The sequence below is a fragment of the Sorex araneus genome, chromosome 10 (genome assembly GCF_027595985.1).
Source record: "Sorex araneus isolate mSorAra2 chromosome 10, mSorAra2.pri, whole genome shotgun sequence".
NCBI classification, from domain to species: domain Eukaryota; kingdom Metazoa; phylum Chordata; class Mammalia; order Eulipotyphla; family Soricidae; genus Sorex; species Sorex araneus.
The window spans coordinates 53,602,769-53,620,638 of record NC_073311.1 but is presented as its reverse complement, the minus strand read 5'-3'; the positions used below and the strand labels follow the sequence as shown (position 1 = coordinate 53,620,638).

At 56.3% G+C, this 17,870-nt stretch overlaps 1 protein-coding gene across 1 annotated transcript; it reads right to left on the bottom strand.

Moving 5' to 3' along the window:
* Positions 1-1,013: 1,013 nt before the first annotated feature.
* Positions 1,014-8,732, bottom strand: DDX47 (DEAD-box helicase 47). Its single transcript, XM_004611305.2, has 12 exons — positions 8,630-8,732; positions 8,148-8,241; positions 6,811-6,999; positions 5,217-5,288; positions 4,926-5,044; positions 4,384-4,455; positions 4,162-4,278; positions 3,649-3,795; positions 2,926-3,063; positions 2,235-2,305; positions 1,702-1,831; positions 1,014-1,425 (listed from the first exon to the last, which is right to left on the bottom strand). Exons 1-12 carry the CDS (start codon positions 8,714-8,716, stop codon positions 1,291-1,293), a joined length of 1,371 nt encoding a protein of 456 aa, XP_004611362.2. The 5' UTR covers positions 8,717-8,732; the 3' UTR covers positions 1,014-1,290.
* Between the last annotated feature and the right edge of the window lie 9,138 nt (positions 8,733-17,870).

Below are 17,870 nucleotides of genomic sequence, written 5' to 3'. Positions count from 1 at the left end.
AGCACCAGACCAGGGGGCTCAGGCTTCCCAAGTGTGAGGTTCTGGATTCTTCCATCCTGCCCAAAGTAAAGCACAACCGGCGTGGGGGAAGGGTTTCTTCTGCCGGAACTTTCTGGGCCTGGCACCCCTGGATCGTGCCCTCCGGTTCTGGCTCTCCAGCCACCCAGTGGTCCTCAGCGTCAGTACCCGCCATCGCAGGCGCCTGCCACCAGGAGCCCCTCCGAGCACTGGGCTGCTGGGCTGGCCCCGGCTGTCACCGAGCCCTCGGGAGCTGGTGACCCAGCAAACCACCTCCTGCTTCCGTCACCCCACAGACACGCAACGCCAGCACGTGGCTGAAACCGAGACTCGGGCTAATCCTGTTTAATGTTTCCTGACTTCACGCCTGGGCGTGGAACCTAGTGAGCGAACCCGCTCTCCGGGGGCACCGGAGCAGTAATACAGCCAGGAGGGCACTTGCCTTGCACGCGGCCGACCCGGCTCAATCCCGCCATCCCATATGGTCCCCGAGCATCGCCAGGAGCTGTCCCTGGCGTAGAACTAGAAGTCCTGAGACTGATGGGTGTGACCCCAGAAGAGAAAAGCAAGAAACCTAATCCAAGCAGTCAGGGAAACGAATCCACGTAAGGATGGGGGACTCGGCGGCACGCCCCCGCCACACAGCAGCTGTCAGGGCCATCCACTGCCTCGGTCCTCTCCTGGTTTTCTTGACTTTGTGTTCATGCTCAAGGAAGGGCCACCGTGGGCCACCACGGAGGTCGTGGACAGCCTCTCACTATTAGTAAGGTCGGCTTAGGACCCCCGCAGCCTGCCCCCGCTGATGCTGGCCAGGGACTGGGCAGGCAGCCCCAAGGGCCGGCGTGCATACACGCAGGATCTGGGATCAACACCCGGCACCACGTGGTCCCCCGAACCACTGAAGTGACCCCAGAGGGACCACGCCAGAGAGAGCCTGAAGGCCCCAAGCGCCCTGCCCACCACCACAGAAAGAAAAAGATCTCCAGAAGCTGAAATCTTAGAAAAGAATATTTACATTCCTACGGAAGCACAGCTGAGGTTGCTTAACCTCCCGACACAGACACCAACCCCTTCGGTGACAGGCCAAGGCCTCTGTCCCGCCGGTAGGACAGGGAAAGGTGCAGCAGGTGGCAGAGAGCAGGAGCTTCGCACAAGAGCCCTGGCGGGCGTCCCCGCAAAGGGAAGGCGCCCGTCCCGGTGGGCCCCGAGGGCTGGGTGCGGGCCCCGAGTCAGGGCCCCCCCACGGCAGCACACAGACACCCGGCTCCAGGACTATCGGCCTTTCCTCTTCTTCTTCATCTTGCCGCCGGCCACCTTGTTCCGGACGCCCAGGGCGCCCTCCGTGTCGTCGTTGTCTCCGGCCTCCTCGCGGGGCCGCTTCTTCTTCTCCCCGTGCTCCCTCAGCTCCTGCGCGACACACACCGGGCCAGGGCCGGAAGTGACCAGCAAACCCGGGCGGGCAGCATGGCCCCGACCAACTCCCTCCCTAAACCCAGCACGGGGGCCAGAGTGCAGGGCCAGCGGGGACGGCGTTTGCCGGGTTTGAGCCCCGGCACCCCGGGTGGTCTCCCGAGGTCGCCAGGAGTGATCCCCGAGCGCAGAGCCCGGGGTCAGCCCCGAGCAAACCCCCCCACCCCGGGTCTGGCCCAGAAACACAGAACCGGGGAGGGAGCGGCCGCCTACCATGCGGGCGAACCTCTGCGCCTCCGCCACGCGCTCCGTCAGCATCATGACCTCGTCGTCCTGGGTCGGGAAGGCGGGCAGCTTCTTCCCGATCAGGTGCTCGATGCGCTGGAAGAGCTCCACGTCGTACCTGGCGCGGGAACACCGGCTCACAGCATCCCAACACCGAGTCCCCCCGTCCTGCCCAGCGCCCCCGCCCGTGCACGCTGCCCAGGAGGCGCATCCAGGGTCCGAGCAACCGACACCTGCTCTTTCCTGAACAGAGCGGGGGAGGGGCCGCGACAGGCTGCCTGGGGGGCCACCGGCCCGGTCTGTGCTGCCCCCCAAAGCCCCGGGCCAGCAGAGTCCGGTGAAGGAGGTGGCCCAGAACAACCCTGGGGGGCGGGGGATTGGTCTCTTCCACTTTGGGGCCAATGGAAATGTGGCGAGGCGGCGGGAGTGGCAGGGCCGCCCCCCTCCCCCCACGGCACACAGGGTCAGATCCGCGCCCGTCGAGCTGACCTACCCTCCCGCGGCCCCTCGGCGGCACTCACTGTGTGACAAAGGTGATGGCCTTCCCGGAGCGCCCTGCCCGAGCTGTCCGCCCCACTCGGTGAATGTAGTCCTGAAAGGGAGAGGGAGACGAACGCGAGTTCGACGAGAGAAGCGGAGAACCGCCTCGGCTCATACTCGGAGCACGGCTCGGACGGCAAACAGGCTCCGGGCGGACACTCCCAGTCCCCTGGCGCCACACAACAGACCCATTTCCCTCCGTGGTCCCGGAAGCCCAGTCTGCAGAGCACAGCCCGGGGAAGCGGGGACACGGGCTCTGGAGCCAGAGGTCACGGCCCCGGCACCCTCAGTGTCTCTCCAACGCTTGCCCGGACGCGCAGTCACACTCGCCAAGGACCGACACAACACAGACCCTGTGCCAGCGCCAGGCCTGGGACGGCAGCTGAGACCCCTCCCCCCAGGGGACTCTGGGGACCGCCTGGAAACATCGGGCGGTCACAGGAGGCTGCCAAGCATGGTACACGCCCAGGGCAGCCCCATCACTAAGGCTGGGCAAGCACAGACGGGCACCGCCGAAACCAGCACGTGTGCCCCTGACCGCAGGCACCTCCCGCCTCCCGGCCACTCCCGCTCAGGACTCATGCTGCGTCCTCGGCCACGCGCCCTCCCGGCTCTGCACACCCAGGGACGCCCTGCTCCAGCACACCGCCCCCTCGGCCCCGCGAGGGTCACCTTGGAATGGGTCGGGATGTCAAAGTTGACGACGACGTCCACATGTGGGATGTCCAGGCCTCGGCTGGCCACGTCGGTGGCGAGAAGGATGGAGCGAGCCTTTGCCTTAAACTTGTTCAGGGATCCGAGGCGCTTGCTCTGCCACGGGCCAAGATGAGACACGGAGAGAAGATGAGCGTCACAGCACTCAGAAACCCCAAACGTGCACGCTCCCCCCGGTGCCAGGACTCAGCCTGAGGAGGGCTGGACGGCCCGACGCCCTCAAGGGGCTTTCTAGGATGAGGCTAGAAAATCCTACACGGGGGGGCCGGAGCGATAGCACAGCGGGTAGGGCATTTGCCTTGCACGCGGCCAACCCGGGTTCGATCCCCGGCATCCCATATGGTCCCCCAAGCACCACCAGGAGTAATTCCTGAGTGCAGAGCCAGGAGTAACCCCTGAGCATTGCTGGGTGTGACCCAAAAAGCAAAAAAAAAGAAAAGAAAAGAAAAAAAATCCTACAGGGAAACAGGGGCTGCTTAACACGACGCCAGACAGTGGGGGAGCAGCTGCCGGAGCCTTCCGAGACCCAGAACCCCTCAGGCCACGAGGCTGGACAGGTCACTCCGCAGCCACCACAGGACGCTCCACCCGAGCTGCTGCCCGAGGGATCAGAACAACTCGGGATTCAGGATGGACAACGCGGGATTGGGGATGGCGGTCGGCGCTGCCCCGGGCCCCCACCTGGCTCATCTGTCCATGCAGGGGGATGGCCGTGAAGCCCAGGTTCCGGAGCAGCAGGGCCGTTCTCTGGGTGTTGTTGCAGGTGCTGCAGAAGATCATAAAGGAGTTGCCGGCCAGTTCGTTCAGGATGTAAACCAGGTAGGTGTCCTAAGCCACAAACCCAAAACAACGGGATGTCACTGAATCTAGGAGGAAAGGCTGCATTCTGGGCACAGGAATGAAACCACACACAAGGTCCGTGTCCTTCAGCCAAAGAGCAGACCCAGGGACACAGACAAAAAATCCCTAGACAGACAGACAAAGGGCCAGCCACCTCCCGGCGGGGCTCGGCCGGTCAACTGCTCCCCGCATTCCGGGAATGCTGCCCTGCACGGGCCATGAGCAAACACAAACACGAGCACGGCGTGTCCTTGGGCGTTGGCGGGAGGATGCCAGAGTGTCGCCCGGCTCTCGGCTCTCAGCGAGGCGAGGAAGGAGAGGGCGCGGCCGAAACGGTCCGCGTAAACACTCTACCTTGAACTTGGAGGGGATGAAGAGATAGTACTGCTGCAACTTCTCAACCGTCTGGTATTTGGAGGAGACCGCGCACTTCACGGGGTTCTTCAGAGCCGCCCTCTGCAGCTTTTGCACCTGAAGGGAAAGGACGCGGAATGAGCGGGGCCCAGATTCCTCACAGCGGGTTCCGTTTCTCGAGGACCTGAGAGAGGAGGGATGGCGCGGCCCGGGAAACCCCACCTTCTTAGTCATGGTAGCGGAGAAGAGGAAGGTTTTCCGGTCACGGGGAATGACTTTGAGGATCTTGTCCACCTACAATGGCACGAAGGGGAAGAGAGTGAGCACAGGGGGGACCCACTTGCCGGATGCCCGGGGGTGGGGTTGGGGGGAGGCATCGCAAGGACCATCATGCCACGGAAGGGGGGCTCCGAGCTCAAATGGACTTTGACCAACTACTACCTGATACCACAAAGCAATCTGCTGCTCGGAGGACAGCATGGCTGGACACGCCGACCCCAGCACACGCCACCTGTACTCACGCTCAAGTATGTCCGCATTAACACGGCACACAGCCATCAGCATGTCACAACTAGCAGACGAAGGCTGGCCCAAGAGGCCAGTCAAGTACTCGGCAACTCAGTCGGCGACAAAGAAGAGGGGACAGCAAGGACAGGGGAGCGTGGGGCGAGTCTAACTCCCCCAAAGGGACAGGGAACTGAGGGGGGGGAGTCCTGGGAGGCGCGGTGGGCGGGGCAGCCGAGGAGGGGGCGGCTGGCGCTCACCTCCGTCTCAAAGTCCATGTTCAGTATCCGGTCGGCTTCGTCCATCACCAGGTACTTGAGCGCTCGCAGGTTGAAGCCTTTGGTATTTTCCAGGTGGTCGATCAGTCGCCCGGGGGTTGCTATGGAGAAAGGGGTGGGACGGGGGTGCTGGAGCGGAAAGCCACCAGGAAGGCAGTGACAGGGACCGGCCTCCCGGCTCCCCCGGAGCCCCCACCTCAAAAGTTTAAAAACGAAGCGGGGTTCCCAGAGGCCCTCTCCACGCGCTCTGACAAAGGTGACGCCGCCACTCACCGATCACCACGTGTGGCTTCTTCGCCAGCGCCAGGGACTGGGACATGGAGTCGATGCCGCCCACAATCACGGCTGCGGGAACGAGACAACACAGTCACTGCCGTTCCTTTCCTTTCTCTTGCTAGGTAAAATATAATCTCACTACAAAAACGGTTAACAATACCTGTAAATCATGAACCACTGCTGAAAGTCAGAACGTTTTAAAAAAGAAAAAGAGCAAATCGTTTTCTCCCAGGCTCACTCACTGAACGTCCTTTAAAACCAAGACGTTCCTCCTCCCTCCATCTTCCCTCAAGAGAACTTGCCCCCAAACGGAGAACACCGCGACAGCGCTCAGTCCCGACGGACGACACGGGACAACCGCGTGCACGGCGAGATGGGCAAGAAGCAGGACAGGACAGTCTCCTACTGCTCCCAGGGCCCCGCCTCCTGTCACTCGCCCCTCCTGCCACTTGTCCCTCCTATCATTCACTCCTCTCCTGTCACCCAGTCCTGTCACTCACCCCTCCTGTCACTCATCCATTTCCTGCCATTCACCCCCCCCCACCCCCGTCTCCTGTCTTCACCAGTCCTGCTACTCACCCCATCCTGTCACTCAACACAATCCTGGCACTCACCTCTGTCACTCAACACATTCCTGTCACTCACCCTACTCCTGTCACTGATCCGTCTCCTGTCACTCAACACTCCTGTCACACACTCCATTCCTGTCACTCATCCGTCTCCTGCCACTCACCCCACATCCTGTCACCACCACAGTCCTGTCACTCACCCCCTCCTGTCACCCCGTCCTGTCACTCACCCCTCCTGTCACTGGCCCCTCCTGCCACTTGTCCCTCCTATCATTCACTCCTCTCCTGTCACCAGAGTCCTGTCACACACCCCATTCCTGTCACTCATCCGTCTCCTGCCACTCACCCCACATCCTGTCACTCACCACAGTCCTGTCACTCATCCCTCTCCTGTCAACTTATCCACTTCCTGTCACTCATCCATCTCCACTCACCCCATCCTGTCATTTAACACACTCCTGTCACTTATCCTGTCACTCACCCTACTCCCATCACTCACCACAGACCTGTCACTTGCCCTCTCCTATCACTCACCCATCTCCTGTCACCCCTCATCTGACACTCAGCAGACTCCTGTCACTCCATCCCATCTTGTCACTCACCACACTGCCACTCACTCCTCTCCTGTCACTCAGCACACTCCTGTCTTCAACTCACCCCTGTCACTCGCCCTCTCCTGTCACTCACCCTCTCCTGTCACCACACTCCTGTCACACACCACACTCCTGTCATCCCTCTCCTGTCATTCACTCTCTCCTGTCACTCACCACACTTCTGTTACTCATCCCATCCTGTCACTAAACACACTGTCACTCACCCTCTCCGGTCACCAGTCCTGTCACTCACCACAATCCTGTCACCCACCCCTCTTCTATCGCTTGGCCCTCTCAGCTCACCCGTGACCTATCACTCACCCATCTCCTGTCACCACAGTCCTGTCGCTCGCCACAGTCCTGTCACTCACCCTCTCCTGTCACTCAGCCCTCTCCCACGCCCTCTCCTGCCACCTGCCCTGGACTCACCGCACTGCACCCCGATAGACGAGCCCAGGGCCTCAAACTGCTCTGAGATCTGGAAGGCCAGCTCGCGCGTGGGGGTGAGCACCAAGGCAAACAGGCGCTGTGGCGTCTCCAGCAACGCGTTCAGGATGGGCAGCGCGAAGGCCCCCGTCTTTCCAGAGCCCGTCTCCGCCAACCCAATGATGTCACGACCTGGAAAGGAGACAGAGAAACAGCCACTCACAAACTCCCTCTCCCTGTGCGCTCACATGACAGCCACGCCGGGCAGGGCGCAGGCACTGGCGCGCACAAGAGCTGGGGGGAGAGGATTAAAGTCACAGAAAACTGGGTCTAAGTTCCAACTCCGGGGCCGAGAGGCCGATTTGCTGCAAAGGCTTTACTGTTTAGGTCCCAACAAAACCCGGCGAGCATCAAACCAAGGAGGAGCACACAACACAGAGTCGGGAAAGGCTAAGGAGCTGGGGCGGAGGGAGAGGGGGAGCGGAGTGAGTGAAGTCTGGAGGTGCGCAAAAAAGGAACGGAAGCGCCTGTGTCCCGGGGTGCACGGCAGGCGTTAGAGGGAGGAGCCTGCACAGGCCAGGGATGCGGAGGGCAACGAGAGACAGAGCCGGAAGCAGGGAACTAAGGAGCCATCCGAGAGCTGGGACGCCTACAGAGAGCGGAGATGAGGGGTTTGGGGCTGGGCACAGCACATCAGGACCAAGGTTATTCTTGAAGAAAAGCAGCTCAGCCTTACTGCTCTTACTACTTATGCTGTTGAAGAGGGACCTTCCTGGCAGTACTCGGGAGGCCTGGGGACCCCACCAGTGATTCTCCAGCCACTGTACTACCTCCGGGCCTCTCCCATCACTCACCTGTCACTCACCCAAACATCTTATCTTTAGGAACGTTTTTGCTTGTGAGAAGGTTGTAGTTTTGTTTTTTGGTTTTTGTTTTCGGGTCACACCCGGAGATGCACAGGGGTTACTCCTGGCTTTGCACTCAGGAAATACACCTGGCTGTGCTCAGGGGACCATATGGGATGCTGGGAATCGAACCCGGTTTGTCCGCATGCAAGGCAAACGCCCTACCCGCTGTGCTATCGCTCCAGCCCCAGAGGTTGTATTTTTCAGGCCACACACAGCACTTTGGAGCTACTCCCAGCTCTACGTGACAGGGCGGTCAGGGGATCCCACGGCCCCCAGAGACCACCCTGGCCTACCAAAGCTAGTGTCAGCCCACTGAGCCATCTCCCTGGCCCCGGGGACCCCCATTCTGATTTGGCGTGTGCAGGTAAGAGCTCGCAGAGCGCTCGGCTGTCCTCTGCGCCTGGCCCCTTCTCGCAGGCCACTTCGACCTACCTTGTAGGGCCAGAGGAATCGCTTCGATCTGGATCTTGGTGGGCTTGGTCCATCCCAGCTGCTCACAAGCTTCGCACAGCACATCGGTCACACCCTGGGGAAAACATACGGATTCAGAACTTGGCCAACACCAGCGCGGAACCGGCCTTGCTCCCCGGGGGCACGTGCCTCCCGGCACTGTCACTTCGGGGGGGGGGGGCACGCTTGGGCACGCGGGGCGCGCCCGGGACCCGCCAGCCAAGGCTGGGGCCGGCATTCAAGCCCACCGCAACGCCCCATGAGACCTCCTCGCCGACCGGCCAGACCCAGTGGGCCCCGCACCCCCAAACGCACTGGCGGAGGGAGCGCGTGGGAAGCCGGGCCCCGGGGATTCCAGGCCGGGGAGGCGTCAGGAGTGGCCACCGCCCCTCCACGGCTGCGGGACCCCTGCCCGGTGGCGGCAGCAGGGCAGGGAAGCCAGCGTTGATCACTCTCACTCTCACCAGGTCTTTAAACGTTTTCGATTCCTGCTCCTCCACGGCCGGCTGCGGGGAGACAGTCGGGGGTTCGTGCTCCTCGGGCGCCGCCATGTTGTCCGCAGGCCCCGGAAGTTGATGGGGCGCGTGGGATGCTGGGAAGTGTAGTTTTTGCTGAACCTAGGCGGTGTGTTTGGGGCGCCCCCAGCGGGCTGGCCCGGGTTTGCACCAGCCCGCTAGAAGGAGTCCGGTGGAAAACTTCACCGAATTGGGGAGAAATCTGAATTTTGTGTGGACTGAATTAGACGTGTGGACTCCAGCTGCACGCCCAGGGGGTAGCGGCCAGTGGCTCCAATCTACCCTTTGGGTCCCTGTTAAAAATCTCTCCCCATCTCTCACACGGTGATGTGTTCCTGCCTTTTCTCTGCACTGGGTTGTGAATGAACTGAGTGCAGTGTCGTAGGATTATTCCAGGCCTGTAGTCAGTCATCGTTGTGCATGCAAGATGGGAGTGAGTAGTTTTTCGTTTCCCAGGGGAGAAGACAGATCATCATGGGATGGTTCAGATTGTGAGAAGGGCGGAGATGTCAGAAGAAGCAGAACTAGGGGGCTAGAGCGATAGCACAGCAGGTAGGGTGTTTGCCTTGCACGTGGCCGACCTGGGTTCAATTCCCAGCACCCCATACGGTCCCCTGAGCACTTCCAGGAGTGATTCCTGAGTGCAGAGCCAGGAGTAACCCGCGAGTATAGCTGGGTGTGACCCAAAAAGTAAAAATAAAATATTTAAAAAAAAAAAAGCAGAACTAGAAATGACAGGTGGGGGAGGGGAGTAAGGGGCGCTCTGGGGGACCTGGGTTTGGGGAAGATCCGTGAGATGGGTCGATATTAGTGGCTCCTCCCCCACCCCAACCCCAATCCCTGATAAGATTTAGGTCAGGGAAGAGGCCCAATCTTACCGCCTCCTGACTGGCAGTGCCTGGGCCCTTGTCTGCAGGCTCAGAAGGAACAGAGTTCATGGGTACGTTCCTTCCAACGCATGAGAGGCAGGGAGTTGGGGGGAGAGAGAGTACACAGCACAGAGACAGGAGTGATCCCTGAGCACTGTGACCCCAAGATAGAATAAAGACAAATGCACACATGTTCCGGTTCAGAATAACTCCTTCAGGGCCGGGGATGTAGCTCAGTGACAGAACTCTTGCCTTGCCTGTGTGATAGCCTGAGTTTAATTCCCAGCATGCATGGTCCCCTGAGCAGTACTGGGAGCAACGCCTGAACCACAAGTTCCCCCAAGTAACCTCCAGTACTGTTGGATGTGATTCCCCCTTAAAAAAATACTAGTTCCTTTGGGGCCTGGAAGGTAACTCACGTGGAAGAGCACGTACCTTGCGTGCATGAGACCCAAGTTCCACCCCTACATGATCCCCCAGTACCCAGGTACATCACACCAATGCCCCGTGGGTCCCTGAGTATGGCTGGGGTCGCCACTAATATAATAAAACTGAGCTTCTCGGGATCCGGGTGCATCCCGGTGCGGTGAGCCTACACTTAGGGACTGCAGTTAACGTGGAGGGCTCAAACAAGAGTCGGTATGCAAAACCCAGAGCCGCTCTTAGGTACCGAGAAGAGGTGGGTGGCTCCCGGAGGGGAAGTGGGGACAGGTGGACTCTGGAGAAATGTGGGCCAAGATGCGTTTGCATATGCAACCCTTAAAAAAAATCAAAGTCATAAAATTTGCTTAGACGGGGAGAGTATCATGCCGAGTGAGTGAGAGAGGACAGACAGATCATGAGCTCACTCATTTGCAGGATATAAAAACAAAACCAAAAACGTAGTATGAGAATAATACCCGAAGACAAGAGAAGAGAGGGCCGAGGGGTCTGGTCCAGGGTAGGGAGCTTGCCACAAAGACGGAGGGGAGTGCCATTATGTCACCACTGTGACAGAGCTGGAAATGCTCACTCTGAACAAAACTGGGTGCTGAAAGGAGGTAAGGTGATGTGCATGATACTCCTTCAGTAACAGTATTACACGGTGACTAAAGGAGGAGGGAGAGAGCTAAAGAGAGACAGACAGACAGACAGAACTGTTCTGCTCCAGGGGGTCGGGGGCAGGAGGGAAATTGGGAACCTTGGTGGTGGGAAATGTACACTGGGGAAGGAGTGGATGCTGAAACATTGTTTGGCTGAAACCCAACCTTGAACTACTTTGTAACAGTATCTCACCCGCGGGAAGGGGGAGGACGGGAAGGTAGACGCTGCCTTGGAATAAGTGTCGGCCAGGAATCTGCTCCAGCACCACCTTATCCCTCTCTGGCAACGGTGGGGACCCCAGGAATAGGTGCTCGTCCCTCTCCATTCGCTCACGCCGACGCGCTCTGTCTCCCGTGTAATCTGCACACCCAGAGGGGTCTCTGCCGGGCACGATTCATTCTGTGTCTCCTCCACCTCTGGTGCCACTGGACATTTAAACCATGGTCTCCACGCTTCGTGCCGCCACTTGCTTCTCGCTACCTCTTCATCGTTTCTCTTCCATCCCTCAACCTGTCCCGTCGACTCCGTTGCCAAGATCCTGGATTGGTCCCCTCTCCTCCCCGCCTTCCATCACTGCCACCAGGGTCCGAAAGGTGCCTCTCTGTTTGGTTCCTACAGGGTGGTGCCCGGTGCGCGACATCACACAGGTGTTCAGAGAATAGTTGGCCAGTGACTCGCGCCTGAGTGTCCTGTGAGTGCTCCAGCCTGAGTCATCCCCCAGGCCTGTTTACTTACCATTCTCTGCATCACGGTGGGAAACAGGGACCAACTGAACTGGGAGTGTGGTCATGTGACTGACCTGCTGGTGGCCGCTCCCCAGAGACAGAGGCTGGGGTGGCCGGGGAGGGCAGTGAAGCCAGTTTATCCATCACACCTGCCTACTGGCCCTTATAACTTGAGCCAGAACCTCTTGGTCTAGGGGCGAGGCGGTAACACAGCAGGTAGGGCATTTGCCTTGCATGCAGCAGACCCAGGTTGACCCCCTGGCATCCCATTTAGTCCCTCGACCACTGCCTGGAGTCCTAGTTCCAGTGCAAAGCCAGGAGTAACCCTTGAACATTGCTGGGTGTGGCCTGTCGCTGACACTGTCACTGTCATCCCGTTGCTCATCGATTTGCTCAATCGGGCACCAGTACCGTCTCCATTGTGAAACTTGTTGTTACTGTTTTTTGGCATACGGAACACACCACGGGGAGCTTGCCAGGCTCTGCCGTGCGGGCAAGGGGCAGAGAAAAAAACCCAAAAAATTTAAAATAATTTTTAAAAAGCCCCTTGGTCTACCACCATCCTTGAGTCTTTTGACCAAGAGATTTTTATGTTCTAACACTTGGAAAACTCTGATAATTGACTGAGTGAAGCAGACAATGATGAATGAAACATGATTCACATTTAGAAGCATGGGTTCACTCTGAAGTCGACCAAGTAGAAAATCTAATGCTATGCTGTCATTCTTGGGTGGAAAGTCACAGAGGCCAGGGCCTTTGGGCAAGGGCTGGGGAACAGCCACACAGAGTCATTCCTGATTTCTTAGCTGTCTTTTTTTTTTTTTTTTTGCTTTTCGGGTCATACCCGGTGATGCTCAGGGGTTACTCCTGACTCTGCACTCAGAAATTACTCCTGACAGGGGCTGGAGAGATAGCACAGTGGGTAGGGCATTTGCCTTGCACGTGGCCAACCCAGGTTCAAATCCCAGCATCCCATATGGTACCCTGAGCACGGCCAGGGGTAATTCCAGAGCCAGGAGTAACCCCTAGTGCATCGCCAGGTGTGACCCAAAAAGCAAAAAAAAGAAAAAAAGAAATTACTCCTGACAGTGCTTGGGGAACCATATGGGATGCTGGGAATCGAATCCGGGTCAGCCACGTGCAAGGCAAATGCCCTACCGGCTGTGCTATCACTCCAGCCCCTCTTAACTGTCTTACAGTCTTCAGACATGTGGTTTCCTAAATGCATTCACAACTTTTAAGGAAACAGATGACCAGAAATAGAGGTGTGTGTGTGTGTGTGTGTGTGTGTGTGTGTGTGTGTGTGTGTGTGTGTGTGTGTGTGTGTGAAATCCTTTGGCCTTCCAGATCCCACTGACACCATGAAATGATGAGGGTGAGACAAGCTTCTGGCCTGACTCTTGGGGTCTTCCTACCAGTACATAATAAACCATCCATCATTTTCTTTATTTTTTGGTTGCCGGGGCCACACTCAGTGGTACTCAGGGCTTTCTCCTGGCTCTGCTCGGGGGTCACTCCTGGCGGGGAGTCCCCCACTCAGGGCACCCTTTGTGGTGCCGAGATCAAACCCATGTTGGCCACATGCAAGGAAAACGTCTTACCCACTGCACTATCTCTCTGCTACGAGACTTATTTTATTTTTGTTGTTATTTTTGCTCGAGGGCCACACCCGGCGGTGCTCAGGGCCTACTGCTGGCTCTGCACTCAGGGATCACCCCTCGCACAGCTCAGGAGACGGTGTGGGGTGCCAGAGATTAAACCCGGGTCAGTTTTGTGCAAGGCAGACACCCTCCCCGCTGTACTACCACCCCAGCCTCATCCCAGACTTATTTTCTACGCTCGTTTTCTAAATGTTTTGTTGAAAATTTCTGTGGGCACCCTGAGGAGAGTGTCGTACTTCAGCGACAGTCACACAGCACAATATCGAGAATGGGAGAATGAATAGCGGCGAGGGGCAAGCCAGGACAAAGCTCTGTGTCACCAAAAGGCTCTCAGGCGTCACTGCCCTCCTGTGTATATGGCGCGTGTGTGTAGGAAGTGCCTCCTGGACCCTCTGTGTGAGGAACTCGACACCCTGGTCCACACAAATGCTGCGTGAGGCGGAGAGGTGTCGCTGAGGGAGGCGGGCAGAGCCTCTGGGGGCACACTGCTGAAGCCGGGACAAATCTGGGGGTGCAGACCCTCCGACTCATGCAGCCGAGGGGCCAGGTCTGCATGAGGGTTGGGGGGGGGGGGATATAAAAGGAGCTATAGGGGCCGGAGCGATAGCACAGCGGGTAGGGCGTTTGCCTTGCATGCGGCCTACCTGGGTTCGATCCCCGGCATCCCATATGGTCCCCCAAGCACCGCCAGGAGTAATTCCTGAGTGCAAAGCCAGGAGTAACCCCTGTGCATCGCTGGGTGTGACCCAAAAAGCAAAAAGTTAAAAAATAAAAAAATAATAAAATAAAAGGAGCTATAAACTGCAAGTGAGGCCACTTCCTGCAGCGAGCGCCCCCTTCTCTGGAGATATTAAGGCCATGTGGGACGGGGGTGCTGAGGGTCCCCAGTGTGAAGGGCCCATCTCCCAGCCCCGCAAGCCCTTCTCTTGAGCACTCACTGGGTGCGAAGGTGTGTTTGCAGGCCTAAGGGGTCTCTGTGCCCTCTTCCAGGTTGCAGCGGGCTTTGTCGGGGCAGCAAGTCAGCTCAGCCCAAGACTCCCCCTCAAAGTGGTCAGAAGCCCCGGATAGGATAGGCCGGATGCTTTACGACACGGGCCCAGTATCGGCCTGGCTATACCAAACAGGTAGCTGCCAATACAGCTTGTTTTCCCTTAATCTATCTCTCTTGTACTTTTATTGACGGCACCATCTTTAGCATGGGGCAGGAGACCCAGGAATGAACGTCTCTCAGGTGGGGGTTCGAGACGGACACTCAGCCAGCAAGACCAGCTCTGGGACAGGAGAGCTGACCGCCGGCAGCCTCTGTGGCTCGCTGGACCCCCCTTCCGGATGTCCCCCTCTTTTCCTTCCTTCCAAACAGAATCCTAGATATTTTTGGAGCAGCACAATCTTGGCTAAAAATACTACATTTCCCAGCCTGCCCTGCAGTCCTCAGGGACTGATTCACATTTCTGAAGCTCCCAAGAGATTTCTGGAAAGTTCTGCCTGCCTGAAATAGAGGCTGTCCTTCCGCTTCCTTTCTGTCTTTTCTGGCTGACTTGGCCCACTGGAGGTTTCCTTCCGGCTGGTTCCCAGGTTGTCATTGTATTCAAAGGTTTTGAAGCTGCCGGAAGTTTGATTTTTTTTTTGATAAGAGAATTCCCGTAAATGAGTTGATTACCTTTAAAATTAAATTGATTGACACAGTCTGATCCTGAATGTCCTAATTTAAAAAAATCATTCAACCAGGGCCCAGGCACAGCTCAGTGGTAGAATTCTGCCTTGCACATATGAGGCCAATGATTCCATTCCCTGGACCCCCTTCTCCACCCCACAGCCAAGTGCAAATGTCAGAGGCACTGATGTTTGGGGTCTTCAATGACAAAATAGTGGTCTCAGGGGCCTAGGAGATAGGCCAAAGGAGTGGAGAACATGACTTGCATGCATGTTGAACTAGTTGCATGCAAACTACTCCCTGAGTTTCATGCCCATAATCACACACACACACACACACACACACACACACACACACACACACACACACACACACACACACACACACACACTCCCTCTAGCACTAAATCAATGGATCCAAACATAGAAACTTCAGTTCTGGCCCACCAGGCTGTTAAAGAGTGACTGAGACTCCTAAACAAACAAACAAACAAGTCTGTGGAGCTGGGGAGATGGTTCAAAGGACTTTGGTGCAGAAGCTCAGACTGCATTCTGGCACCACTTGGTCCATCAATCACTACCAGGAAGTGGCTGAGCACCAAGTCGAGAGTATCCCTTAAACCACTTGATCACCAGGTGTGGTCCAAAAAGAAAAGAAGAAAAAAAAATTTTAACGTCTGGTGAAGGATCATCAAGTATTTACAAGAACCACAAGTAAACATGTGTGCACCCCAGAAAGCATTGCGACACAGCAGTGAAGTGTAGGCCACCCCAGGCAGAGCACAAAAGGGAAAGAAGGGGGGACCAAGCCCAGCATCACGTGCTGCCAGGACCAGCTGACTGTGGAAGTCACTAAGTCATACACAATTAGGTGACTTGTTACAGAAAAGTCACAACATCTGAAGAACGGGCAGTTTATTTCCCCAGTGGGGAGAATGTGGGATTCAAATCTCACTGCAGGGGGCTGGAGCAATAGCACATCAGGTAGGGCATTTGCCTTGCACGCGGCCGACCCGGGTTCAATTCCCAGCATCCTCTAGGGTCCCCCAAGCACCGCCAGGAGTAATTCCTGAGTGCAGAGCCAGGAGTAACCCCTGTGCATCGCCGGGTGTGACTCAAAAAGTAAAAAAAAAAACAAAAAAAAAACCTCACTGCATTGAACTGCGTCACTTATCTCTTCAGGGTCTTTACCACAACGTCTCCATAGCCACCACTGCCTTTCCACACCAGGACACTGACTGAGAAATATACGAGCAGTTAACTGCTGGTGTGACAGTCTGACTGAGGGTGGCTTCTCCCCATCCCTCTCTCTTCTCCCATAAACACTCTTGCCACTGACAAGTGCCGAGGGCAAATGCACCAAAGTGAACAGGACCAGAATATTTGCTAGGGATACATTTTTTAATAGAGCAGAATGTTGTTTTTACTGACTGCTTGAAAGGCAGAACTGAATGACTCTCTTTTATTGGGAAAGAAAACATGGCAAACAATGGCAAACCCAAGAAATGAACAGAAGCACTTAAAGCTTTAGTGCAAACATTTATTTTTCAAACTCCAACGGTTTTCTGACATGCACGCATAATCCTAGACTCCTTCCTCTCCCCCTTACAACATACCATTCCAGTCTGTAGAATGAAGCTCTTTAGGAAAAGCTTTATTCACATTCCCACACACGAAAAAAGAAATAAATAAAACATTTGTCTCTAGAATCCATATAAATAAACTCGACTAAATCCTGGTACAGGCACAATCTGTATAGCCAAATAACAGACACATCATAAATTTGCTACCAACAGACTCCTATGAAAAGAACTAGTGAATTCATTCATTCGAGTGCATTTACTTAGCCCCTGTCATGTGCAAAGTATTAAAGTAGACATTAAGATGTAACGTGGGTCACTGAAGTAATACATTCTTCATGTTATCCTACTTGGGGTTTTTGTTTGGGGGCGGGTTTCGTTTTGGTTTTTGCGATGCTGGGGTGTAGAGCCCTGGGCCTCATACCTGCAAGACAAGTGCTCTACCACCTAACAACATCCTCAGCCTCTGAAATAATAACTTCCGATTCCAGCCTTTTTGATATCCTCAAAAGAGCTGTATGCTAGGAAAGGCCAGTGTTCGGCTTCCCAGAGTGTCTGAATGACTTCTCGGAGCAGCTCAGGCATTGGAAGAGAAGGATTCAGATTTCAGCAGGAAGAGAAGATCGCTAGGTGGAGGCTGGACCTTTAAAGCAACAGGAGCCCATCTAAAATGCAGGGTCACCTTGGAAATGACACGTGTTTAGAGACCAAAGGCAGGGCAGGGGAGTCAGCTCTATGGGTGACAGCGTGCGCCCTGGGCTTCAGCCCCGGACCAAGAAAAATAAAGTAATAAAATAAAACTCACTGCAATGGGCTCCCAAATACATATGTAGGAAGCTGAAGCACTGCCCCCAGCACTGGAAGCTACTCCCTCAGACACTTGGCCCTCATCGGGAAGGAAACGGACAGGACGGTTAGGGTGAAAGCCTGTGAAATCCTTCGATAATATTCAATAAGATGCCTCGTTTGTATCTGTGGTGGGGGGGGGAGATTTTTTTGGCATTTCAGTTGTAGGAATGAAAATTAAAGAAATTATAAGTACATTCTAAGAAGCAGCTTAAAAATTTCTTACCATCCCCCAAGTGAAAGCAGGACACGCCCCCCCACAGCCCGTGTACACACACACACACACACACACACACACACACACACACACACGCACACACACACCCAGTACAGGGCTCTTTGTCCAGCCCCCGTGAGACAGAGCCACAGGCCTCTCTCCATACCTCCTTCACAGGGGTCTCTGCTCTCCCCCTGCACTAATCAGTCTCTCTTCCAGGTCAAATGCCCTCTGCTGGTAAAAGCACCTACAGAATAAATACGCTGGCGTCTTTCCTGCCCCACGAGCCGAGGGTCATTTATAAGCAGTGGCTCGGTTTGTGATCTCTATTCACAACTTCTCCCTTACTCGAAAGGGTCCGTGAAAGCATTGGAGGATGGACTCCGTGGCAGAGAGCACTTGCCTTGCATGCATGAGGCCCCACGTTCAATCCCCAGCGCAGCAAAATAAGATATTAGTCTGTGGGGAAAGGGCCCTCCTAAAGGAGACCAATTCCAGGAGGCCAATGCTGTCCCCAGCCCCGCCGCCCTCCTCCCCACACTCCCCCCACCCCTGC

Bases quoted from the DNA above. Each gene is read 5' to 3' on its own strand.
- DDX47 (XM_004611305.2), bottom strand. From the start codon at position 8,716: ATGGCGGCGCCCGAGGAGCACGAACCCCCGACTGTCTCCCCGCAGCCG. The intron at 5,289-6,810 runs GTGAGTCCAGGG...TCGTTCCCGCAG, and splicing joins GTCTATCGGGGTGCAGTGCG to CCGTGATTGTGGGCGGCATC. The intron at 1,832-2,234 runs GTGAGTGCCGCC...TTCCCGCGCCAG, and splicing joins GCCATCACCTTTGTCACACA to GTACGACGTGGAGCTCTTCC.